We start from the raw sequence: 26,310 nt of genomic DNA on the forward strand, positions 1-26,310 counted from the left end.
TTACGCAAATTGTTTTATTTCAAAAGCTCTGGCAGCTCCTGAACCTCATGTGGCAAATCCAGTAGACATGTAAAATACAACCATACAATACATCATTCAAAAAAGGTACCAAAAAGTACAGTAAAAATAACACTTCCAACTCTGGAAATGCACGTGGACAAAGGAAAATAAAATTAAAATAAAAATGTGGATAAGGGACATTGCTTCCCCCATTAGTCTGTTCTGTACAAATGGATCATGATCTTGTCCTGTAAAGGAGCCAAAGTCTGTGTGTCCAGCTGTTGTCACCATGTCAGAATCTTGGTTTAAGAATACGTCAGTCCTGCAGAGACAAACATGTTCACATTAAAATACCGCCAATAATCCAAGTGCAATCAGCATAAATTAGAAGAATCAGCATTAATACCAAGTATTATTACACATACAAGGAATTTGTCTTGTGACGGGAGCTTCCAGTACATAAATACAGCAAGAAGACATGGATAATACAAATAAGTATATATAGAAATACACAAGATGACTAATATATACACACATGCATGAACCATATACAAAATATTATACACCGTGCAAAGGAATGTAATGGCAGAAGAGGTATGGTATGTTGGAGATAGATATACATCTTCCTGTGCCTGACAGTTCTGGTGATCAGAGCGCTGTAGCGCCGGCCAGAAGGCAACGGTTCATTAAGGTAGTGGGCTGGTTGAGTGGGGTCCTGAGTGATTTATCCCCAGCCTTTTTGCAACCAGGGTGCAAATAAATAATCCTCAGCAGTCCGAACTGTTCGTTGTAGTCTTCTGATTTCGTAGCTGCACCAAAGCAGATGGTTAGAGCTGTATCAGCAGCACCTGTGGCAGGTCGAACCTCAACTGGCAAAGTACAACCTCTTCAGGGCATTTTTCACAATGTGGGTCTCCCAGTTCAGGTCCTGTGAGATGGTAGTGCCCAGGAACCTGAATGACTCCACAGCTGCCACAATGCCGTTCAGAATGGTGAGGGTGGGAGGCTCAATTTTGGGGTGTTCCTCCTAAAGTCCACAATCATCTCCACTGATGAGCGTGTTCAGCTGCAGGTTGTTTTGACTATGCCAGTGAGCCAGCCCTTTCAACCTCCCTTCTGTATACGGATTCATGGTCATCTTGGTGGCCGATGACTGTTGTGTCATCTGTAAACTTCAGGAGCTTGACAGAGGGGTCCTTAGCGATGCAGTCATTGGTATACATGAAGAGTAGTGGGGAGAGCACATCCCTGGGGGGGCACCAGTAATGATTGTACATTGGGGAAATTCAATTCCACCACATCTCAGTAACTGCTGCCTGTCCATCAGAAAGCTGGTGATCCACTCAGACCGACGTGGGAACAGAGAGTTGGTGTAATTTAGTCTGGAGCATAGCTGGGATGTGTTGAAAGCCCCATGTTGACTGTGCAGTCATCCATAGACCCGTTTGCCTGCTAAGCCCATTTAAGGGGATCTAGTAAGGGTCTAATGATGTCCTTCAGGTGGGCCAACACCAGTCTCAAATGACTGACCACAGACGTCAGAGCGACGGGCCTGTAGTCAATAAGTCTAGTGATTCTGGGTTTCTTTGGGATGGGAATGATTGAGCATTTGCAGCAGGGAACTTCACAGCGCGCTCCAGTAATATGTTGAAGATCAGTGTGAAGATGGAGGCCAGATGGTTAGCACATGATCCAAGACACGCAGGAGAAACACCGTCTGGGCCCTGTGCTTTCCTTGTCTTTGGTTTCTGGAAGACACGGCACACACCCCCTTCTTAGATCTTAAGTGCATGGAGTAGTGGGGGGTGTGTTTGTCGTTGTTGCATGTTAAATAAGTCCTATTACGCATGCACATATCCTCACAGAAACCGATCAGACAGGGATACATACCGGTTCTACATATGATCAGTATGGCTTGTAGCCAATCTGGTTGCCTCCACGTCTGGGCTGCTTTCCCATAGCTTTGATTTCCTGGTCTGGAAGGGGAAAATAAATAAGTGAATAAGTAAAAAGTTAGTGATCAAGAAAGCATTTGAAAGTGGTTCACTTACTATAGTCATATCCACCATAACTGCCATAGTAGCCAGAGGAATAGTCATAGTTGCCATATCCACCATAACTGCCATAATCCTGCTGGCCACCATAGCCTTGGTTGCCATAGCCCTGGTTCCAGTAGCCGTCATATCCCTGGTTCCAGTTCTGACCTGATACCATAGAAACTTTATTACATTAATGCTCATTTCAACAGTGCCCAATCAAATTACTCTGGCTGATAAAGAGAGATCGCTTATTGAATGATATTAAAATTGTCTAAACACTACAAATGTAGATGTATAAATACAATCAATTCTTCATAATCCAATCTTACCCCCACGGCCCCTGCCACGACCGCCAAAACCTCCACGAGTCCCGTACTGCTGCTGCTGGTAGATCTCCTTAGGCTGGGCGACTTTAATCTCACACTGAAATAAACAATGGAAACGGGTGAGACAAGGGCTGCAATTTTTAAAACAGGTCGACAAGAAACTCAAGGCAAGTGTTGACGTACCAATAAAGAGCCATTACTACTGGGTACATTATGCAAACAATTAATTTAGTTACCTTGCTTCCACAAACATCGTGGTATTTATTTTCAAGGATATTCTTAACCGCAGCTTCATCCTTGTATGTGATGAAAACAAAGCCCCTCCTTTTGCTGGTCTTTGGATCAGTTGGCAGTTCAATAGTTTCAATCTGCAAAAATCACAAACAACCCATTAAATGTAAAGCCAGAAGACGAGACGTAGACTTGTTCACAGACCAGCCGTTGAAACCCACCTCTCCGAAGGCCCCAAAGTATTCTCGGACCTTCTCTTCGGTGGTTTCAGGGTTTAAGCCACCAACAAAGATTTTCTTCATTGGCTCCTTTTTCATGGCCATTGCTCTCTTAGGATCGATCTGTCGCCCGTCGAGTCGGTGTTCATTCTGCTGTAGAACCTTTAAAAGAAAACAAGACATTTTATCATCTGTTACTAGGAGTTCACATTCTTGAATTCTCAAGTAGAGGGAGTCCGCACCTTGTCAACACTTCCTGGATCATTGAACAAGATGAATCCAAACCCTCTTGACCGGCCAGTGTTTGAATCTATCTTTATGGTGCAGTCGGTCACCTCCCCAAACTTGGAAAAATAGTCCTTGAGATCTTTCTTGCTGGTGTCCCAGCTGAGTCCTCCAACAAACATTTTACTGTAAATACAATAACAAATAGGTGCAATTAATGCCAAAAACGTTCACCAAAAGGTATCGGAGAGCTTGACAATCATGTTAACACAAATTGATATAGAAATGCATATAGCGAGTGGTACAATGCATTAATAAAAAAATAAACGATGCTTATTAGGTCGCTGTACACAGTATATGGAGTGGCTGTATATAAGGGCAGTCAATTTCTCTATTTGGTGCGATTAATGAGGTCCATGGACTGTACTGTGGAATATTCCTAACATCAGTACCACTTGTTTTCAGCAGGGGGCAGTAAGTGAAACTCCAGCTGTACAGACGAACCACTGGGTTGCTTGATGCAGCAACAGCACAAGATGAGAATGTGTACTTGCGCTCAAACTCAGCTGGATATGGCACAATTCTGAATGAATAGTGTTTTTCTACATTTCAAACTATGTTTCTGACACAGTGACCTAAAACGGCATTTATGACACGACGCAAGCAAATAATCCATTTGACACATGCACACTGACACAACCTTCGAAAAGCCCTTCTAAATGTCTGACAAATTGCAAAATGGATTGCAGGTCAATGGGTTCAGAAACATTACTTTCTAAAGCCACTTTTGGTCTTCCCAATGCTTCACTCATCTGCCACAATGTGATGCATTTAAAATTCAGAATTTTTATATGCATAGTGCATAATTTTTATATATATATATATATATATATATATATATATATATATATATATATATATATATATATATATATATATATATATATATATATGCAACATTGCATCACTTTTCCACCACAAAATGAAGGCCCAGAAAGGTGATGACCCATTTCCATATAAACTAATTTAAATGTACTCCAACACACTTTAAAATCATACCATGCAGCATATTCAGACCCCCGCATAATTTTTCATAGTATGGTATTTTGTTGTGACAACAACGAATTAGCTCATTTTGTCCCATTGAATCAAAAGTGGGAATTGAAAAAAAAAAATAAAAAAATATCCTAAGCTCGTGATTTTTATGTCATGGCTTCCATGCATCATATTTGCCATGTTGCACGTTTTATATTAAAATTATGAAAATATATGGTTGCTAGGCAACCATAAAACGGCTTAAAATTACCTACAAATGAATATAAAATGGTAAAAAATAAAACCACCAACAACAACTGTACACACATATGACTGTGCCATCAATGCCATCAAGTTTGCGGATGATACGACGGCGGTAGGTCTGATCACTGGCAATGATGAAACCGCTCCAATCAACATCAGCAAGACCAATGAGCTTGTGGTGGACTTCAGGAGAAAAGACAGGACACAGCCCCATCAATGGAGAGAGTCAGCAGCTTCAAGTTCCTCAGTGTCCACATCACTGAGGAACTCACATGGTCCGTCCACATGGAGGCTGTTGTGAAGACGGCTCACCAGCGCCTCTTCTTCCAGAGAAGGCTGAGGAAGTTTGGAATGAACCACCACATCCTCACACGGTTCTACACCAGCACCGTAGAGAGCATCCTGACTGGCTGAATCACCACCTGGTACGGCATCAGCACCGCCCTCAACCGCAAAGAGTGGCGAGCTTCCCTCCCTCCAGGACAGCTACACCAGGCAGTGTGTGAAAAAAAAAAAAAAAAAGCTTGGAGGATCGGAGACTCCAGCCACCAGAGCCATGGGATGCCCTCACTGCTACGATCAGACAGGCGATAAATCGCAGCATCAGGACCCGCACAAGCAGATTCATGACAGCTTCTTCCCCCAAGCAATCAGACTGTTGAACTCTTGATCAATATACATCAGCACTGCACTTTAATCTCACACTGGACTGCCATAAATTGTATTCTCGCTCAACACACTGGCAACTGACTAATATATACATATCTATATGTAAATTGCATTGTGTAAAGATGTTTATTGTAATTGTCATGACTGCGATATTGCTTGGAAATGCACCAAATACTGTCACACAATGTTGCACTTATGTACATGGTTGAGTGAAAGTGATTTGATCTTTTGAAAATGTGCCGTCTAATCCACCTTATTTTGCAATGTGTAAGTAAGAAGCGGCTGCACTTCTAGCGAATGTGAGTTCCGCTGACATTGATCGCAGCGGAAATAACTAGAAGGTTAAAACACCAGAGTTAGATTATCTGCCCAGATCACCATCACACAAACACCGGATGTACAGCAGAATTATGTGCCAATAACTGTAAAAAGTTAGCATTTATATTTAAAAAAAATATATAAACGATATTGTTGGCGTGTGTTGTATTGACGAGACTAATAAAATCTCCATGTAAAACTCCGTTCAGATCTACCTGCATAACCTCTGATGCTGCATTTATTTCCAAAGGCGATGCTGAATAATGATATGGGTGTCTGTTTACTATACACACACACCACTAAGAGAGAACGCTCTGACAAGAACGGAAAGTAAAATGCATTTATTATTTTGCAAAGATGATAATTGTAAGTTTTGCTGTTTTGGTGCAAAGTCGCAGCATTTTACGCTCTCCTGGTTGTGTACTCTCTGCAAGTTTGTGGAGGCGTGTCAAGACGGCGCAGGATGGTCCTTGTCAGTGCCTGATTTAATTAATTCTGCCTGTGCAACGGTGCCGATTAAACGATGGCAAAATGCGATAAACGGTAAAACTATCTGCGCTCAAATGCAAGGAGTTTAAGAAAATCGTAATTGATAATAAGTCTACATTTATTGCCTGACTGTAATATAAAGCAGCATAATGTAGTTTTTTTACATAGCTAAAATAGATGGAAGTGGCCCACATTCAAGGTTGACAATGGCGGCGCCCTAATTTAGCTGCAAAATAAGATGGATATTTCTGCAGCTGTAGTGTATATATATATATATATATATATATATATATATATATATATATATATATAAAAAAAAACTTACAGAACAGAAACAGAACCCCAGCCCCCGTTAAAACATATGGCCACAACAATGACTGTATGGAGTCAGATTAATCTCAAGAACAGAAACACAATTAAATGCTAAATATACCCGGCATCTTCCTCGCCCTTGCTGGCGTTGATCTGTCCTCCCTCCGCGCCTCCGTTCTCTTCATCCGCTCCGGCCTCCGTGAATTCCGCTCCGTTTCCATTCTCGGAGGTCTCCATGAACTGATTCTCTGCGTCGGCCATTCTAGTAGTATTTGATCTCCTTTAAATAAGAAACGTTTACATTTATATGAATAACGTGAAATACCAGCGTCAAACCGCGTAAGAGAGCGGTAGCATGGACAAAGCCAAAATAATTTAATGTAAACATATACATTAAATTATTATTTAGCTTCTCTCTGGCAAATACATAATACAACAATTAAATCAGGCGTTCAAAAGCGATAAAAACGCATAACCTCAATAGCATTTTAAATAAGTTTAATTAGAGGATTATAGAAAGCTAAAGAAGCATGCACGCATAGCTAACCCGGCTACATGCTAACATCCAAACCCATTAAGATACAAACAAAGGAGGTTATTCTAATCACATTTGTTATTGCGCATTGATTTTCTTAACATATAACACAAAAAGACACACGCACAAAAAGCGGAATAAGCTCAATTAAAAAGGCTTACCGTAAAAACAAAATATCGGCGCTGAAAGAACCGTTCTCCAAGATGGACTCTCGCTTGTAGTGCCAACTCGTGGCCTCTTTAATAGCACCGGATGCGCTCGAGGTTGTAAAACGAGCTCTGATTGGATGGGTCAGAGAGACCTAGGATTTATGGCGTCGTTTGATTGGTCAAGGACGGTAAGTTCACCGCCCTCTTTCCGGTTTCCTCTTGCGCACTTATTCAGCAGTATTCAAACGCTCGAGCACGAGTTGCTCTAGGAGCGCGCAGCATAAACTCGGAATGTTTAGAACTCAAACCACTGATCTATATATAGATTAGTGACTAATAAAATGAGCTTATATTAACATAATTTTTTTTATATACACCGATTAGCACAGCTTTTGATCAATTATTTTAAAAGCATATGCATTTTTAAAAATGAATTTATAGCGATTGCTCTAACGAAGGGAAAATACTAACACAATATTTTAGAGCTGAGCACAACTACATAAAATGTATATTCAATATGCAGTGTAAACTCAGCATTTTAGACGTAAAATGTTGTATTTTTGTGCCAAATTTTCATTACTTGTCCAGGCTTGAAAATTAACATTTGATTATTTATTGCTGTATCCATTCATATCTCAGCTCTATGTCCATATAATGCAAGCGAGTGGTGACAAAAAAATAAAAAAGTAGCATAAAAGTAATCCGTACTACTCCAGTGGTTTAATCCATGTGTTCTGAAATGATCTAATAACTTTTGCATGCGAACAGACCAAAATATAACTTCTTTTTCACTGTACATCTTGCCATTGCAGTCTCTAGGCACGATCATGATGCATGCACAGAGCGTTGGATGGAGCTAGGAAGTGAAATCATGATCGCCAATGAGATTGCTGACGTCAAGATTTATAGTGGGGAAAAAAAAGTGTTATAATTAGGTCTATTCTCACCCAAAACCATCTGGATTGCTTATAGATTACTTTTATGTGCTTGTAGGATCTTCAACGTTTTGTTCACCATTCACTTGCATTGTAAGGTGAAATACTGAAGAAAGTCATACACTTCTGGGATGGCATGAGGGCGAGTAAACGATGACAGAACTTTCATTTTTGAGTGAACTATCCCTTTAAAAGTGATAGATATTTTATAAAAACACATCCAATTCATACTATACTAAAACAAAAAAGACTAACTCAGACATTTTAAAAAAAAAAAGCCAGAAATTTATTGAAATGTTATGTAAGAAATAAATGAATCAGACAGCAGTTTTCTACATTTGTCTGTTTCTCTCAAACACACAAACAAACAAGTTTTTACAGGATCCACTGAATCCAGCCCTTCCAAATCAACTGCTGTCGCACACCGAAGTATGTACAGCATTATACGGCAGCAGATTAATATGACATCAGAACATGACAAATAAAACATATTGCCTCTCCCTCGCTTCCATTAGATAAATATTAAGAAATGTCTAAAATAACAATTCCAAAGTGCTCCATGTGGTACAACAAATCACCATTATCAACACCAAAGTAAAAAATGCTAACGAGGACAAGATGCGTTTCATTTTTATTGTTTACATTTTCCACCCTTGGCATTCATCTGGTTCCGATGGTCACCTGCCAAACTCTGATCAGGTTGTCTGTGTATCCAGCAAAGAGAGTCTGAAAAAGAATACATATATTGCGTAATTAATAAAGCCGTTTGTCTGTTTATCATTACACATATCAGCGCTTTCTGCCGGCACAAATATTTACCAACCAAGCTGACATAGATTACCAGTAAAACGCCAACATCACACAATGTGTACTCTCTGGGAGACTCTTACCTGTCCATCAGCAGACCAGGCTAGACATGTGCACTGTGGCGGCTCAGCCTTGCTGTTAGTGGTGATGACTTCCTGTCTAAGCTCATCAACAATGATCTTTCCCTCCAGATCCTGTAGAGCCAACAGTGTGAGACTGGCAGTGAGACTGGCAGTGAGACAGGAAAACGGGTTGCAATATATAATCATGAACCCTAGATCATCATTAGGAGAGAGAGCCGATCATACCCAGATCTTGATGCTGGGCCCTGTGGCGGCACACAGCCAGTATCTGTTGGGACTGAAGCAGAGAGCGTTGATGACATCACCACTGTCCAGCGTGTACAGATGCTTTCCTTCATTTAGATCCCAAAGCATCGCCTGTCCGTCCTGAATCCGGAGACACAGGAGTCATCAAACCTCCAAAACAAACTATAATGAGCACGTACAGCATAACAGGACTGCAAATAATATCTAAATAGCCATCGAGATTTGCAGTTTGCCATGGCAGATAATACACTTCAGGATCGGATCCCGGACGAGCCCCCAATTTGTGAAACTGACCTTTCCACCAGAGGCACACAGAGAGCCATCGGGGAGAGACGGTGACGGTGTTCAGGAAGCCCGTGTGTCCAATGTGATTGGTCTTCAGCTTGCAGTTGGCCAGATTCCACACCTGCAAGTGTCAAAACATAGTTCACATGATAGTTCAGAGATGTTGTGCTTTAGGAGGGGGTACCAAACTGTAAATCCTGAACAAAACATTTTGGTGAATACATGTTTACACATTAGCTTCCACACAACTGACAAGGCATGAAAGTAGCTATGTCGTTAGCTAGTTAGCTATAAGCTTGTTGTCATGGAGCATTGTGTCTCACCAACTCAGTAATAACGTAGCATGAAATCAACACTCAACAGACATAAACAACCACCGCACTGTTGTCTGCTGAGCTGCAAAAAGATGCTCTAATGTTTACCTTTCAATCTGCTACATTACTGACTGCACTGACAAACTATAGCTGCTAACAGCAAACAGACATGAGTGACATGGTTATCAGGGACAGGGTTAATGTTATATTAGTTATATTGAACAGGGAAAATGATGGGGTCATTGTTTATTAACTTTCCAGTATGTATTTCACTAGTTAGCAACTTGCAGAGAAGACACCGCTTAATACCGCCCTGTCTGCAGAGCCACCGTCAACTCAGCTCTGTAAACAATGGAGTTGGAGCTGGACAAACAACGTAATGACACCAATTCTGAAGCATTTTTTTCTGGATTATATGTTCTGACGTCCGGGCACCATTCATTATTCAAGGGACCTACTTGTTAAATAACGGACATATCAATTAAAAAAAAATTATTAGATCATGTGTGACATTTTAGTTTTTTTTTAATTTTTATAAATGTGGCATCAGGTATTACATCCATAAATATGGTGTATTTCAATTGCTTATATTATATTGCATATATACAGTACAGTATATGGTTACATTTTTGTTGTTTACAAGTATTTACTTGTATATTTAGAACAAGTGCTGAAATGGTACTGTCACCAAGACCCGTGGTAGGTACTTTGACAGTATTGTTTGTGTGGTCGAATGGCTTTTTTACAGCATCCATGCTATGTGTGATTAGAAATAAGGGGCAGCTGTGGCTCAGGTGGTAGAGCAGGTTGGCGGTTCGATTCCTGGCCCACATGACTCCACATGCCGAAGTGTCCTTGGGCAAGACACTGAACAACATGTTGCTCCCAATGGCAGGCTAGCACCTTACATGCAGCTCTGGTGTGTGTGTGTGTGTGTGTGTGTGTGTGTGTGTGTGTGTGTGTGTGTGTGTGTGTGTGTGTGTGTGTGTGTGTGAATGAGTCGGTGAACTCAAGAGCACACAGAGAAAAGATCTCAATGCTGAACTTTTATGCCACTAAATCTCTCCAACACTGGTGAGTGAAATCTAACAAATTACCAGCCAGTGGCTAATCACAGAAATCTTTTGTAGCAAATGGGAAGCATTTATGCACATATGATTTTTGGGGATTGCAGATAGAAAGAGAGTGATCTTGGCATGCTAAGAACCGAAATTGGGATCGTGCAACTGATGATTAAGTAGAAAATCAATATATTTGCCCGGCCCTAGAACCAAACATATCAGGGTTTCTGCAGGTTTTATGAAGCTAACTTTTTAAAAACCTTTTTAAGACCAACTAAAGAAAATTTAAGGAATCGAATGCATTTTGTTTTTATTTAGTATTGCCCCAAAGAAGCTTTTTGACATAACACATCCTCATATTTATTCAACAGGACAAAATAATAATTGAATTTACACACACGATACTGTTAAGAAGATTACATTCCCCCAATTTCTAACATGGTTTGTCGCTTCCTTGATGATCAATGACTGTTTGTGTAATAGTTCATGAATCCCTGCTTTGTCCCGAGCAGTGAAGATGTCCACTTTTCTTAAGAACAAACTACAGTAAAATGATTTGGTTTCTCAGCATCTTCTGCACATTTGAGTTCTTTCCAACAGTGGCTATATATGAGGTCCAGATTTTGACAATTGAAAGACTAATACACAACTATTACAAAAAGTTTTTGGGATGCCCAAGAAGGCAACATAAGCAGAACAAGGGTTCTCTCATATAACATTTAATGCCATTATCAAATGAATTTAAGACTTGTTGCTCCGATTTAAGCCCTTTTTAAGGCCTTATTTTGCCAACGGGCAACTCAAGACTTTACGACCCGTGGAAACTGTGTATGAGAGAGGTCCAGCATGTCCGTGAGCGAAACTGTGAATCCTACAGGATCAGTTTGTCTCTTTCGTTCCTTATAGAAACTATACATAAATATCACAATACATGGAACGAAGTATTGATACAATATATATCACAATATATCAATATTCGATTGGATGATGTTGCTGATGATATAAAATTAGGCAATATCATGATTATTTTGAGATTTTTAAGTTTCATAAAGAATGCTTCATAATAAGGCTGATACTGATTAGCTGACTTTACCCTTTGTGTTTTTAGCACTTTTAGAGCAGTTCACATGCATTGTGAATGTAATGCATGGTCAAACATTCGTGCAATTCCAAACATTAGTAACCACTACAAAAAATATACAAATATATCACTTGTACAGTTGAAGTCAGAAGTTTACATACACATTAGCCAAACACATTCAATCTCAGTTTTTCACAATTCCTGACATTTAATCGTAGAAAACATTCCCTGTCTTAGGTCAGTTTGGATCTCTACTTTATTTTAAGAATGTGAAATGTCAGAATAATAGTTGAGAGAATTATTTATTTCAGCTTTTATTTCTTTCATCACATTCCCAGTGGGTCAGAAGTTTACATACACTTTGTTAGTATTTGGTAGCATTGAGTTTAAATTGTTCAACTTGGGTCAAATGTTTTGGGAGCCTTCCATATACATCTCACAACAAGTTGCTGGAATTTTGTCCCATTCCTCCAGACAGAACTGGTGTAACCGAGTCAGGTTTGTAGGCCTCCTTGCTCGCACATGCTCAGATTGAGGTCAGGGCTTTGTGATGGCCACTCCAATACCTTGACTTTGTTGTCCTTACGCCATTTTGCCACAACTTTGGAGGTATGCTTGGGGTCATTGTCCATTTGGAAGACCCATTTGTGTCCAAGCTTTAAGTTCCTGCCTTATGTCTTGAGATGTTGCTTCAATATATCCACATCATTTTCCTTCCTCATGATGTCATCTATTTTGTGAAGTGCACCCGTCCCTCCTGCAGCAAACACCCCCACAACATGATGCTGCACCCCCATGCTTCACAGTTGGGATGGTGTTCTTCAGCTCGCAAGTCTCGCCCCTTTTCCCCCAAACGTAACGATGGTCATTATGGCCAAACAGTTCAATAATTGTTTCATTAGACCGGAGGACATTTCTCCAAAAAGTCAGATCTTTGTCTCCATGTGCACTTGCGAACTGTAGTCTGGCTTTTTTATGGTGGTTTTGGAGCAGTGGCTTCGTCCTTGCTGAGCAGCCTTTCAGGTTATGTCGATATAGGACTCGTTTTGCTGTGGATCTAGATACTCGTCTACCTGTTTCCTCCAGCATCTTCACAAGATCCTTTGCTGTTGTTCTCGGATTGATTTGCACTTTTCGCACCAAACTACATTCATCTCTAGGAGACAGAATGCGACTCCTTCCTGAGCGGTATGATGCCTGTGTGGTCACATGGTGTTTATACTTGCGTACTGTACAGATAAACGTGGCACCTTCAGGCATTTGGAAATGGCTCCCAAGGATGAAACAGACTTGTGAAGGTCCACAAATTTGACTGATTTCTTTTGATTTACCCTTGATGTCAAGCAAAGAGGCACTGAGTTTGAAGGTAGCCCTATACATACACAGGCACACCTCCTATCAGAAGCTAATTGGCTAAAGGCATGACATCATTTTCTGGAATTATCCAAGCTGCTTAAAGGCACCGTTAACTTAATGTAAGTAAACTTCTGACCCACTGGAATTGTGATATACTCAATCAAAAGTAAAACAATATGCCTTTAAACAATTTTGTCCTAAACGACGTGACAAAACTATAATTTGCTAATATTAAATCTGTGGAGTGGTTAAAAAATGTGTTTGAATGATTTCATCCTAAGTGTATGTAAACTTCGGACTTCAACTGTACATAAAACAAATCTAATCTACACAATTCTAATGCTTTTTATTAAGCTATTGTGTACTGTGATTTACCCGCATTGTCAGCCAGTTCTCACCTTGACCATCTTGTCCCAGCCACATGAGACGATAATGGGGTTGCTGCTGTTAGGGGAGAAACGGACGCAGGAAACCCACTCTGTGTGACTTTCATCCTGAGAAACAACACCAAACATTTTGCATGCTGTGATCAAACCTTAATTATCTGTCCTGGTAAATCAAGAAGAACATGATGGGTGTCCTTCAAGTCACTCTAGCAAGAAGGCATCAGCTTAAAGCTGTGTACACACTGCCAGCGACATCGCGCAAGACAGCGACACCATCCCATTAATTTTCAATGAGAGCTTTCGCAACCGTTGTCGACCAGATGTGGGTGTGTCCAGCGATGCGACAAAAATGAGACAAGTTTAACTGTATTCAAATGAAGAGCGACAGCCAATAGGAGAGAAGACTGTAGAGCTCACGTGCCACTCACGTAGCAGCTCATCAAACTGGGTCCTGTCAAGCCTGAAGTACTGCTGGAACCGGACTTCATCCAGCCACAGCTCTTGCACCGGCCGGTGGTACTCACCGTGCCGACTCCGAGATTGAATGGTTTTGTGGACCCAGACAGACCGGTGTTTGCGTTTTCGTCGCAGATAAACAGCCGCTATGGCAAAGAGCACGCCTTGTTTCTCATTCATCTTTGATATAAAGCATTTTATGTACCGATTCCATTTATATTTAGTCTTTTCCCTCCAAAATGTTTGAGCAAGAAAACTGATTCGCTGTCAACAGCATTGGAATGGCATCTGTGAATGTAATTGATAAAGGTTACTAGGCAACCAGTAGTGGGAACGTCCACTAGCGACCTAACCGCCAGCCACTGGCGACCTGCCGCTGACAAAGTCGCTGGCAGTGTGTACGCAGCTTACTCTCTATGCAACATCTCATCTGTGCAGGTCTCACCTGAATAGTGTACTTGCAGACATCCAAAGTGTTCCACAGTTTGATGGTCTTGTCCCGAGGGGCCGACACAATCTGACGGTTGTCAGCAGAGAAGGTGACACTCAGCACATCTTTAGTGTGACCCACGAAACGACGGGTTGTGGTTCCACTACGAAATTATAAACGATAAATCACTATCCCCAGTTACTGTAATCAAACATACGGAGCATTTTTCTGTCTGTACTCACGTGGTGAGGTCCCACAGACGCAGGGTGCTGTCCCACGACCCTGACAGCGCAAACTGACCATCGGATGAGATTACCACATCACTCACAAAGTGCGAGTGTCCGCGAAGAGCTCGCTGAGGAATGCCGTAGTTAGTCTCGGTCCCGGTGAGTTTCCACATGATGACGGTCTTGTCTGGAGAAACGTGACAATGAACCAAATATGAAAACATCAGAGCTCATGAGATTGAGAAAATGACTGGGCAAACTTCGACTACTATTGACGTATTGATACAAAACCCGTACTTCTGTAGCAAGTCGTTTCTAAAATAAAAATTAATAAAGAAAGATTTAACGATACCGGTGTTTCTGCAGTACCAAGCACAGACTCCATTCAATCCCTTCACGCTGCCTGACTGCAATGGACAATGAATCAAATTAAAATAGTGATATCCTGGTGTGATTATAAATAAACACTGTGATTATTAAACCACCGATTTAATTATATAAATACAGTCTGCATGTGCTGCGCGCTTCAGCACAAACATTTACATTTATTCAGTTGGCAGACGTTTTTATCCAAAGCGACTTACAAAAGAGGAAAAACATAAGCGAATCATCTTCAGGAGACATTTGTATGAAAAGTGCCATATTACAAAGTTTTACTAGCATCAGAATAGCATTCAAAACAGATATGAGTGCAACTCAACTTTTATTAGTGACTGGTTAAGTGCTCTTGGAAAAGATGTGTTTTTGTTATTGTTATTATTTTGGCAGCCATTAAAAAGTTTAACTTCTAAAGACATGAATTGAAATTTTGCAATATAAGTAGGAAATCATGATTATTCACATTAAAATGAAGACTCCAGTCATATCAGTAACCTCATAAAAGCTGTTTTATTCTTCATGGAGAGGGTCCGCACATGGGGGCGGCCATGTTAGAATCACATGACCAGCCGAATACCACTCGCTTAACTCGTTGTTAAATCATTTTTGTGAGACTGTGTGTCAAAGTCCACAAGACCATTCCTTTCCCAGTGTTAACTAGGGCAAAAAACAAAAAAAGTGTTTCTGCCCGGTTTCGAACCGGGGACCTTTCGCGTGTGAGGCGAACGTGATAACCACTACACTACAGAAACCACATGAAACACGACTAATGAAAATAATGGTTTTCAAGTAAGCTGTATAAGGTTTCCTATAATTAACTCAATAATTAAATAATTTAATTATCCTAATTATCCTAATAATTAAATCAACACAATAAATCCAGAAAAACTGACTGTGTGTGTGTTTATTTAATGATTTCGCAAATGTTGTCTCTTTAGAACGGAAAAAAAGTTTATCTTCTGTTCACAAGAGGGCGCCGGACACAAATATTTGATGCCGAAAGATGATGAGTATTACATTATCTGCCTCCAAAATATTACCTATTTGTCAGATGATGTCTATAATAATAGGGCTATGGTATTTTGATGGAACTAACACCTTTAATAATACTTTCTTTAGAAAGATAAATATTAAAGGCGCATGTAGTCTTACACTGACACCTAGCGGTGAGGGTGAAGCATCGTTCAGGTTAAGCGAGGATGAGTGTACTGGTCACGTGATTCGAACATGGCGCCCCCCATGAGGGGACCCTCTCCATGTGGATTTAAACAACTTTTATGTTTCCTGGTATGACTGAAGTCTTTATGTGAGTGGTCATTATTTTATACACATTTTTATTTTTTTAATTACAATTAATATCTTCAGTAATAAAGCTTTTTTAATGAGGAAAATTAGTTTTTTTTTTAAGCATGGCTTCATGGTATAGCTGGTCTCAAAACTCGTCTGCAACATTACATCCCTTAGAGGGCCTGTTCTTACTGCCGTTTGTATATACAGTCAGTCAACCCTAATATAATTATATGTTTGGGGGGGAGACGCATTTGTCTTTGTGGAACAAAGCAGTGGGCAATCGTGAGCCAGCACATCTGCGTTTTCGACAGAGAGTTTGGGTCTTTTGACCCCCCTGCATCAAAACCACATTCCTTTTATATGCTGGTCTTACTCCAGACCTCCTCTCAGGGTGGCTCCTGCTTCAAGGCCAACCGCATGTCTAATATACTACTTCTCTAAAGCTCAAAGAGATAGTCTCCCCCACTTCCTAGCTTTCTATTTTGATTCATACCAGCGGGGTAGTCATTCAAGTCATTTAAAAAATCGGTTTAAAAGAAGATTTAGTTTGGAAATCAGACATTTGATTCAGAGCATTTGGGAGAGATCGTTTTTTTGATCCCTTGTTGTACAAGAGATATCTATCCACTAGATAGATCAATCAGACCAAATTAGTTCCTTAGAGACCACATTAGACCTCATCAGACCCCCTAAAGACCAAATCAGCCCACATTAGACCACATCAGACCACATTACACCTAGTCAAGCCACAGTAGACCTCATTAGACCCCCTAGAGACAACATCAGAGCACCCTAGAGACCACATCAGACCACATTAGACCACATCAGACCACATTAGATCACATCAGACTACACTAGACTTTATCAAACCACATGAGACCTCATCAGACCCCCTAGAGCTAGAGATCCCATCAGTCCCCATTAGACCTCATCAGACACCATTCGACAACATCAGACCACATTAGACGTCCTCAGACACAATTAGACATCTTAAGACCATATTAGATCTAACCAGACACCCGAGAGACCACATCAGACCACATTAGACCTCATCAGACACCATTCGACAACATCAGACCACATTAGACGTCCTCAGACACAATTAGACATCTTAAGACCATATTAGATCTAACCAGACACCCGAGAGACCACATCAGTCCATATTAGACCACATCAGACTCCACAGAGACCAAAATAGACTACATTAAATCACATCAGACCACATTAGACCTTATCAAACCACATTAGACCACATCAAACCACATTAGACCACATCAGACCACATTAGACCTTATCAAACCACATTAGACTTTATTTATCAGATCCCTAGAGACCACATCAGACTACATTAGACCTTATCAGATCCCTAGAGACCACATCAGACCACATTGGACCTCATCAGACCACATTAGACCACATCAGACCACATTAGACTTTATCAGATCCCTAGAGACCACATCAGACCACATTAGACCACATCAGACCACATTAGACTTTATCAGATCCCTGGAGACCACATCAGACCACATTAGACTTTATCAGATCCCTAGAGACCACATCAGACCACATTAGACTTTATCAGATCTCTAGAGACCACATCAGACCACATTAGACTACATTAGACTTTATCAGATCCCTAGAGACCACATCAGACCACATTAGACATCAGACCACATTAGACTTTATCAGATCCCTAGAGACCACATCAGACCACATTAGACTTTATCAGATCCCTAGAGACCACATCAGACCACATTAGACTTTATCAGATCCCTAGAGACCACATCAGACCACATTAGACTTTATCAGATCCCTAGAGACCACATCAGACCACATCAGACCACATTTGAACTCATCAGACCCCATTAGACCTCTAAAGACCTTATTAGATCTATTCAGACACCCGAGAGACCACATCAGACTCCACAGAGACCAAAATAGACTACATTAAATCACATCAGATCACATTAGACCTTATCAGACCACATTAGACTTCCTCAGATCCCTAGAGACCAGTGCTCAGATTTGAGATCTTAAAGCAAACTCATTTCTCATTAAATTCTTTTAAGACCGCTTGAAGTGAGCCATACTTTCCACATTAATTCACTCATTTGTGTCTAATTTTATTTGTCCAAAGGTGTTTAGAAAAGACATCTGAGAGAGAGTAAGATACTCTGACATGATACATCTTAACCAAGCGCTCCAATCATATCTTCAGAGCTGTGAAAGTTTTACGCTGGTTACTGCAACGTGAATTTTAATCAATCGGTCAAACATCCATGAAGAGTTCATCAGTTGCATCCTTTGAGGAAACTAAAGAAACAATGTAGCGCCCCCTGAGCTTGGGCCCATTGTGACATCATCACGCAGGGACATCGTCATGGGGATGATGTTCTAAAGACCTCCACACAGGAACTTTCCTCACAATGGCCTTTGTAGTCTTATCAACTAACACCAAATACACTCAGACCTTGAAGTCTCAAGCTTTTTTAAGTAAAGTCCTGAGTCTTTTTTCAGGGAAGGGGCGGAAAAGAAGATCCCAGTGGGGTTAATTATAAGTTCAGATCTGTCCGGGTCTAAACTGCACATTTCCTGAGTCAGCTCAAGATAGAAAATATTCAACACCCTCTATTGTTTCACAACATAATGATAACAAATCAGTCACAAGGTCATTAATGAACACGCACATTCACACAGGAGAGTGTTATATTCACATTTATGCATTTGGCAGACGCTTTTATCCGAAGTGACTTACAGAGCACATATTACAGGGACAATCCCCCCGGAGCAACCTGGAGTTAAGTGCCTTGCTCAAGGACGCAATGGTGGTGGCTGTGGGGATCGAACCAGCAACCTTCTGCTTACCAGTACACAACCACCAGTTGTGTTGCCTGCACTTTCCTAGAGCAATCGACAGCATTTGTGGCATAATGTGGATTACCACAAAATTTAATTCCGACTCGTCCCTGGGTTACATGTGTTAGCATCATGCTAACACATGCTAGCAACACCTAGCAAAGTGTTAAAACATGCTAAAAATGTGTTAGTATCATGCTATTACATGCTAGCATCACCTAGTGAAGTGCTAAAACATTCTAAAAATATGTTAGCATCATGCTAACACAAACTTAACACCTACATGCTACCATCATAAAAAACACATTCTAGCAACATTCTATGACCATTATTTTAGTGCTTAGCAACTAGTTAGGAAATGCTATTTGACGAGTTTTGCCACGGCAAGCACCACTCACATTTTCTTCAGGAAATGTACCTATCTAGTTTTCATTGCTATTTTTAAACTAAAGGGCTTTCGAGGGTCAGTGTAATTGAAGACGTCTCACTGAAGTCACAGGAAGTCTATTGCGCTCCGTTACATTTAACCCCATTTACCTTCACCTGATTCAGACTTTATGTCTCTCTGACGCCAGATGGCACATTTCTGGAATATGATTGACAGGTGGCACTCACCGGATGAATCTGCATCACATGATCTGTGTTCTCCAAACTCACGTAGAACCGGAGACATGATGGATGTTGCTATGCAGTTGCTATGGTGTTCTAGTTGGTTTCTAAGATGTTCTGGGTGGTTGCAAACAGGTCAAAATTGTCAATAATATGTCTGGTCTTGAGTCCCTCTTCTAATGTACAGTCGTTCTAAGGGAGTTTTCTGCATTTTGTCATCTGTCTGTTGAAAGTTCAACAAGCTGCACGAGTGTGGGACAAGTTGCACGTCTAAGTGTGATACTAGGGTTTCCAAGAAGTGTACTGCTTTTTGGTTTTTACAGGAATGCACAGCAAAGGAAAAGGAGTGTAAACATACATCTGTTTAATATCTCACACATATATTAAATAAACGTGAGTCTTCAGATAAAACACCCATAACTGACATGGAAGCGATGATAACACTAATGCATCTCGGACCATTTTAACACAGTACAGAGAACTGCATTACATTGCGATGTTTTCATGCATTATTTAAAGTCTTTCTTGCTTTCCTCTCATTTGTTTGTTGATATTCTATAACGTAGATTTATGTATGAATTCAGCCCATTTGATGCATTTGATGTCCAGCTTGTGTTATTTGATTGCATTATTAAAAGCACTCAGATTCACGGATGTGCAACACAAAATCAAGTTTTATGCACAACAGTCATAAAGCTAACAGTGCATTAGCTCACACACATATATGCACCATCATTTGACTTCCTGAAAGGGATAGTTCCCCTTAAAAGGAAGTTATGTCATCAGGTTCACCCTCATTTTGTTCCAAGCTCATTTGACTTTCGTTCACAGAGCACAAAAGGAAATGTTCTCAGACTCAGTCACCATTCACATTCATTGCATCGAATAAAGATCTTAGAACCTTTAAGGGTTCTGAATATGAACTTTTGCACATCTTGTTTGCTACCTCAATTCATATTCAGCAATTGAATCAGATTTTAAAAGGCATTTTCAGTTTAGTTGTGAATGGTGCACAACCCTGTTGCATGTCACATCACGCCTTGAACAGAGAAAGAACACATTTGAATACTCTCTCTCTCTCTCTCTCTCTCTCTCGCTCTCTCTCCCTCTCTCCATCTTTCAGCATCTCTACAAGGCCGTGTGAGCTCTTCCACTCTTAGTTGGACTCCGACTAAAGGACAAGGATATTACAATAATAGTGGAGAAGGAGAGAGAGAGAGAGGGAGAGAGGGAGAGAGGGAGAGAGAGAGAGAGAGAGAGGAGAGAGAGAGAGAGAGAGAGAGAGAGAGAGAGAGAGAGAGAGAGAGAGGTTAATGTACCCATTACCCGGAGAAAAACATCTCCAATGTTAATGTTGGATTCAAGTCCATGACCAAAATCACCAATTAATTATTTACTTACTTTCTTTTGTTTGTTAGTAAGTACATTTTTTCTTTTGTTTGTTCTTTCATTCTTGCTTTTTATTTGTTCTTTCTTTAGTTTATTCTTCCTTTTGTTCATTATTTCTTTTGTTCGTCCTTTCTTTTGTTAGTTTATTTATTTTATTTGTTTGTTCTGTCTTTATATACAGTATTTTGTTTGTTTGTTTGTTTTTCTTTCGTTTCATTTGTTCATTTTGTTTGTCCGTTCATTCTGTAGATTGTTGTTTCTTATGTTTTATCTTTCGTTTGTTCATAATTTCTTTAGTTTTTTCATTCTGCTTGTTCTTTCTTTTATTTGTTCTTTCTTTCGATTGTTTGTTATTTCTTTTTCTTTTTTGTCTGTTCTTTCTTTCTTTCTTTCGTTCGATTATTCGTTCATTCTAGCTTCCTTTTGTTTGTTTGTACACTCATTCTTTCTTTTATTTTATTTTCTTTCGATAGCTGCCAGCCAGCTGCACTAGTCTTCTTTCTTTCTTTCTTTCTTTCGTTCGATTATTCGTTCATTCTAGCTTTCTTTTGTTTGTTTGTACACTCATTCTTTCTTTTCTTTTCTTACGATAGCTGCCAGCACGCTGCACGAGTCGGTGTTTGTTGCTATCCTGCTAAGCATTGCTTATTCCTCTACATTCATTGTTTTATCCTTTCACCATTTTACCATGTGTTTTTGTTTTCCACATTTCTACTGTTTCAACTGTTTGTATATTACCGCACGCAGTCATTTTCTGTTCTTTTTCTTTCTTTTTTCAGCTTGTCTACATATCGTATTTCGACTGCATGCATTTGTTTTCTCGTCTGTGTTTTTACATAAATCTCAAACTTATGCTGATCAGGAAACACCACAACAACAGCAACTATTTGCATGAGAGATTCACATCGATCTCAAACCTTCACCACTTAAGAACAACCATAACAACAACAACAAACAATTGCGGTAAGTCATGGCATCCACTCATGTTATCGCTTCATGCATTGCATGCCACATGTTTACTATAGCTTCTTCTGTCAACAGTAAGGGATTCACGTGTGATAAAGTTAAGGAATTAGTCAGGCTGACAGAGAAGTTTAATGCATCTGAACACTAGTGGAGGTCAGTGAGAAAGAGAAGCCGGTAGATTCTGATTCGGCATATAATGAAAATGATACATTGGGATTAGCATTTATCAATATTCTCAACTCTCTTGGAGTCAGACAAAATGTGACAGGACCAACTCATCGCCATCATCATATGCAAGATTTAATTCTGACATATGGAGTTGATACAATAGAAATACTGCCACAGAGCGATGACATCTCGGATCATTACCTCGTCTCTTGTATTCGGCAATCAGCTAATGTCACTCAATCTACTCCACGCTATTGTTCAGGTAGAACTATTCTTTCGACCACTAAAGATAGCTTCACTAATAATCTTCCAGATTTGTCTCCTATACTCAGTAAGCCAAAAAGTCTAGAAGAACTTGACGTAATAACAGAAAATATAAATACAGTGCGGTGCGGGAAATGGAGCTGTAACACAGTTAAAGGATGGGCAAGGAGGAGGCGAGAACCGGCTTGTCAATATAAATCATAATTGAATTAAACTTAAACCAAAAGCACAAACATAAACACACACATGACGGACATGCCCGTAATTCTCTCTCTCTCTAACCATCGTCACCGGCCGCCTTTATCCCTTGCGATTCCAACCCGGCCCCACCCCCCTCTGCTCCACAGGAGCACAAGTGGAGGAATACAAAATTAGAGGTATTTTGCAGTGCATGGAAGGATAGTGTGTGTAGCTACAGACAGGCACTAAAAGCTGCCAGGCCAGCATATTTTAGCAAAGTCATAGAAAATAACCACAACAACACTAGGTGTTTATTCAGTACTGTGTCTAAATTGGAATAAAGCCTCGAATGAACCAGATATTCCGTCACAGCACAATAATAATGACTTCATGAATTTCTTTACTAATAAAATTGAAATAATCAGAAATAAAATTGGAATTATGCAATCATCTGACACAGTCCCACAGAAAACTGTGTCTCATAATTTTCCTCACAAGTCATATTTCATGAAGAGTGAACAAAACATCAAAAGCCACATCATGTTTGTTAGATCCAATACCAACTAAGCTCTTAAAAGAGGTATCCCCTGTAATCTCAGAACCTCTTCTTAATATTATTAACGCCTTGCAATCTTTAGGACATGTCCCAAGAAACTTTATAATGTCTGTTATCAAACCGCATATTAAGAAGCCACAGCTTGATCCTGGAGAATTGGAGAATTACAGACCGATTTCAAATCTTCCATTTATGTCAAAAATACTTGAAAATGTAGTGTCCTCCCAACTATATTCCTTTCTACAGAGAAATAGTATTGTGAGAAATATGAAATTGTACATGCTGTTCTGCTCCGTGTGTGTGTGTGCTTCTGACCTTCCATGTGTGTTCAGTTGACCCCAGATGCAGGCTGCAGTGCGCACGATAGTGAGTCAATATATTTAGCAACTGCTGACCGTTTTTATTTTCCTCTTTATCATGTTCTGCATACTTATTTCTGTGATCTGATTAAGGTCACACCCGTCCACAAAGTCAACCGTAACGTAATCACGGCTGGAACATCTGTATATGGCCTCTACACCCATTTTCTCCCCCTAGACCCTAGGCCTTGTTACTGCTTTCCCATTGGCTGTTTATTGTCTCATGAAAATATAAATGACTTGCCGGCTCTAATAAACATTGAATAGATTGAATACAGACCGAGTGTGTGTGTGTGTCATTCTTTCTATTTCCTTCGTGAAGTCTACAGAGACTCAGACTCATGACTGCGCTTCACTGGGCACGAACATAGGTAGACCGGGGGAATTGGAGATCGCGACCAGATCCAAAATATTCCTAACAGTTTGGGGGCTCGTCCGGGATACCTCACAAACAGGTAAGGTCAATTTTTTGACAAACTTATGTTGACCTGTTTGTTGAGGTATCTCTGAACCGTATATTGCGTGCATTTGTTGGACTCCCTAAAAAGAAAGGGAAGGTTATTGCTCTGCCAAAGCTGCAGAAAAGGAGCTGATCACTCCAATTTGAACAAATGCACATCGAAAAATTTTAATTGGAAAGGGTTTCTCTGCATTAGTGGGCCCCTGGAAAAGGGAGCATTTGCTCTGTGAAATACACAGAAAGGAGGTAAAATACCTCAGATTGACTGTAGCAGTTGAACAGCCTCACTAAAGTGGGAAGAGGACAGATTAAGTTCTACAAAAATACAAAAAAAGGTGCCCAGTCCAGCAGGCGTTAGAACTGAGTGTTTGGAGAATTATATGTTATTTGTTACCTGTTTGTTATAGTTTCACTTTTTGGTGTGCTTGTGAGAATATCTGTAAGCCTGAGAATTATGACTGAAGCATGAGTGCATATGAGAATGTGTAATATGTGATGAGTCCATATACTGTATGTAAAAAGAGGAACAGAGAATGTATTTTAGACGAGCCCTGTAAATAGGGGGACAAGTGTGAATATAAGCCCTATAAAGGGACATGATGAAAGTGACTGTTGTCTGAATAAAGACAAGATCATCTTGTATGTATTGAATGAATGTTGGGAATTTCCTTTGTTAAGAGAAAAGTATAAAAACGCTCAGAAATATAAATACAGGACCATACCATAGAAGGTTATACCTTATTTTATCTGCGTTTGCAAATCTGATAAGTTATGACATTTTTAGATTACAACATATATATTTAAGCTCTGATACATACATGGGATATGTGTATGGTTACAGTCACACCTCGATGGTTCAAACTGATAAAATGCAAGTACAACCTGGCACTCAAGTAATAACGTTTCCATTAGATATATAGATTTGTTTTTTTTTTAAAAACCCGCTATTGACATGGTTGCCCGATCTGGAGGGCCCCTGGTTTTCAACACAATGTCAATACGCAATGAAGAACATGATAAAAGGATAGACGGTCTGAAAGGAATAAACGCCTACTGACCCATTACAATTTCAGAGAGGAAATACCATCCATTGTGACTCAGCCATCAAATTACAGAAGTTGGATTACTTTTGAATTAACACTATTATAGCATATGCATAATAGTACTGTACATGACCATACAATTTTGATTAGGATCATAAAATTCCTATTGTAGTTATGTTTAAAGGGCACCTATTATGGCATTTAAAATGTTCCTAATATTGTTTTGGGAGTCCCCAACAACAGTTTTACATGCATGCAATGACAAAAAACACTTTTGTTGTCTTATAATATGCATTTATGTTTACCTGATTTGCTCACCGACTCCCAAATGATTCGTTCAACGACTCATTTTTCCAAACCCCTCCTTTGCGTGACGCTAATCTGCGGTGATTGGTCAGATGACCCAGTCAGTTGTGATTGGTATACTCTGTGCAGAGTTTGTCGGAAATGGAACGCCCATCACCGCTTTGTAGTAAAAAAATCTAAATCAGAGAAGGAATTTGAGTTGATTTATGTTAGCGATCATAGCCCAAAGTTCGGTGGTAAACACCCAATCAGTTATTGTTTGCGTTAGCCCAACGCATAAACATATTGATAAAGCACTGCATTACTACAAGTTATTGCTCTATTCTTTATGACAACTCCAATAACATCGACAAACATTTCACATATTTCAAAAACATTGACATTGGAGACCTAGAAGCTGCTCTGAGCGTAACGTACACAACACACACAAATACTTATTAAGCATGCTAAAAAAACACATAAAAGCAACAATTATTAATAATACTTACAGGTTGTGATTCAGAGGAGGAAGCTGATCCAAATAAACTTGGTACTGAACCTTCCTTCAGTATCAACTGGCTCGCAAATCCACACTTGAAAGCGTTCATGTTCGTAAAGCAATCGTCATTAAAATGAGGCGAACACCGCACAAGGTTCGGGCGATACTTGTGTGGTATAGTTTAAATATAAACTTCAGAACACAGCGTCTTGTTGTCGACATGATGTTTTCAGGTGGGCGCGGCCAATTTGATAATTTTTCGTCTTGACGTCACAACGAAAAGGAAAATGACTCATTGGAAAAACGATTCATTACATTGACTCAGAGTCGTCTACTTTTGAGAGACAATGACTTTTTTTACGGTGAACTTTCATATTTAAAACTTTGCAGGATGTTTTTGTTCACTTAAATCTGTGTTACACACTACATGAAAGGTCATTTTCAAAATTCCATAATAGGTGCCCTTTAACTGCAATAATCGTTCCACAAACTATGACAGAGGCACTAGCAAAAAAAAAAAAAAAAAAGAAA

The 26,310-nt window shown here is 39.9% G+C and overlaps 1 protein-coding gene, 1 non-coding gene and 1 pseudogene across 2 annotated transcripts; all 3 read right to left on the reverse strand.

Moving 5' to 3' along the window:
- Positions 1-6,904, reverse strand: LOC127628915 (heterogeneous nuclear ribonucleoprotein A/B-like). The gene is made up of 9 exons (XM_052105896.1): positions 6,823-6,904; positions 6,248-6,406; positions 3,057-3,225; positions 2,818-2,976; positions 2,602-2,733; positions 2,369-2,462; positions 2,052-2,204; positions 1,891-1,976; positions 1-322 (listed from the first exon to the last, which is right to left on the reverse strand). The coding sequence occupies exons 2-8, from the start codon at positions 6,385-6,387 to the stop codon at positions 1,906-1,908; spliced, it is 918 nt and encodes a 305-aa protein (XP_051961856.1). The 5' UTR covers positions 6,388-6,406; positions 6,823-6,904; the 3' UTR covers positions 1-322; positions 1,891-1,905.
- A 1,476-nt stretch (positions 6,905-8,380) lies between these two features.
- Positions 8,381-25,888, reverse strand: LOC127628598 (guanine nucleotide-binding protein subunit beta-2-like 1; annotated as a pseudogene).
- On the reverse strand, positions 15,535-15,607 carry trnav-cac (transfer RNA valine (anticodon CAC)). The gene has a single exon. It is a non-coding gene; the product is annotated as a tRNA-Val (tRNA).
- Positions 25,889-26,310: the final 422 nt, after the last annotated feature.

Source organism: Xyrauchen texanus, chromosome 35, assembly GCF_025860055.1.
Source record: "Xyrauchen texanus isolate HMW12.3.18 chromosome 35, RBS_HiC_50CHRs, whole genome shotgun sequence".
Lineage (NCBI taxonomy): Eukaryota > Metazoa > Chordata > Actinopteri > Cypriniformes > Catostomidae > Xyrauchen > Xyrauchen texanus.

Excerpts from the sequence above, each read along its gene's own strand:
- LOC127628915 (XM_052105896.1), bottom strand. The coding sequence starts at position 6,387 with ATGGCCGACGCAGAGAATCAGTTCATGGAGACCTCCGAGAATGGAAAC. Across the intron at positions 2,734-2,817 it reads ACTTTGGGGCCTTCGGAGAG|ATTGAAACTATTGAACTGCC; the intron begins GTGGGTTTCAAC and ends TGATTTTTGCAG. Across the intron at positions 1,977-2,051 it reads TTATGGTGGATATGACTATA|ACCAGGAAATCAAAGCTATG; the intron begins GTAAGTGAACCA and ends TTCCCCTTCCAG.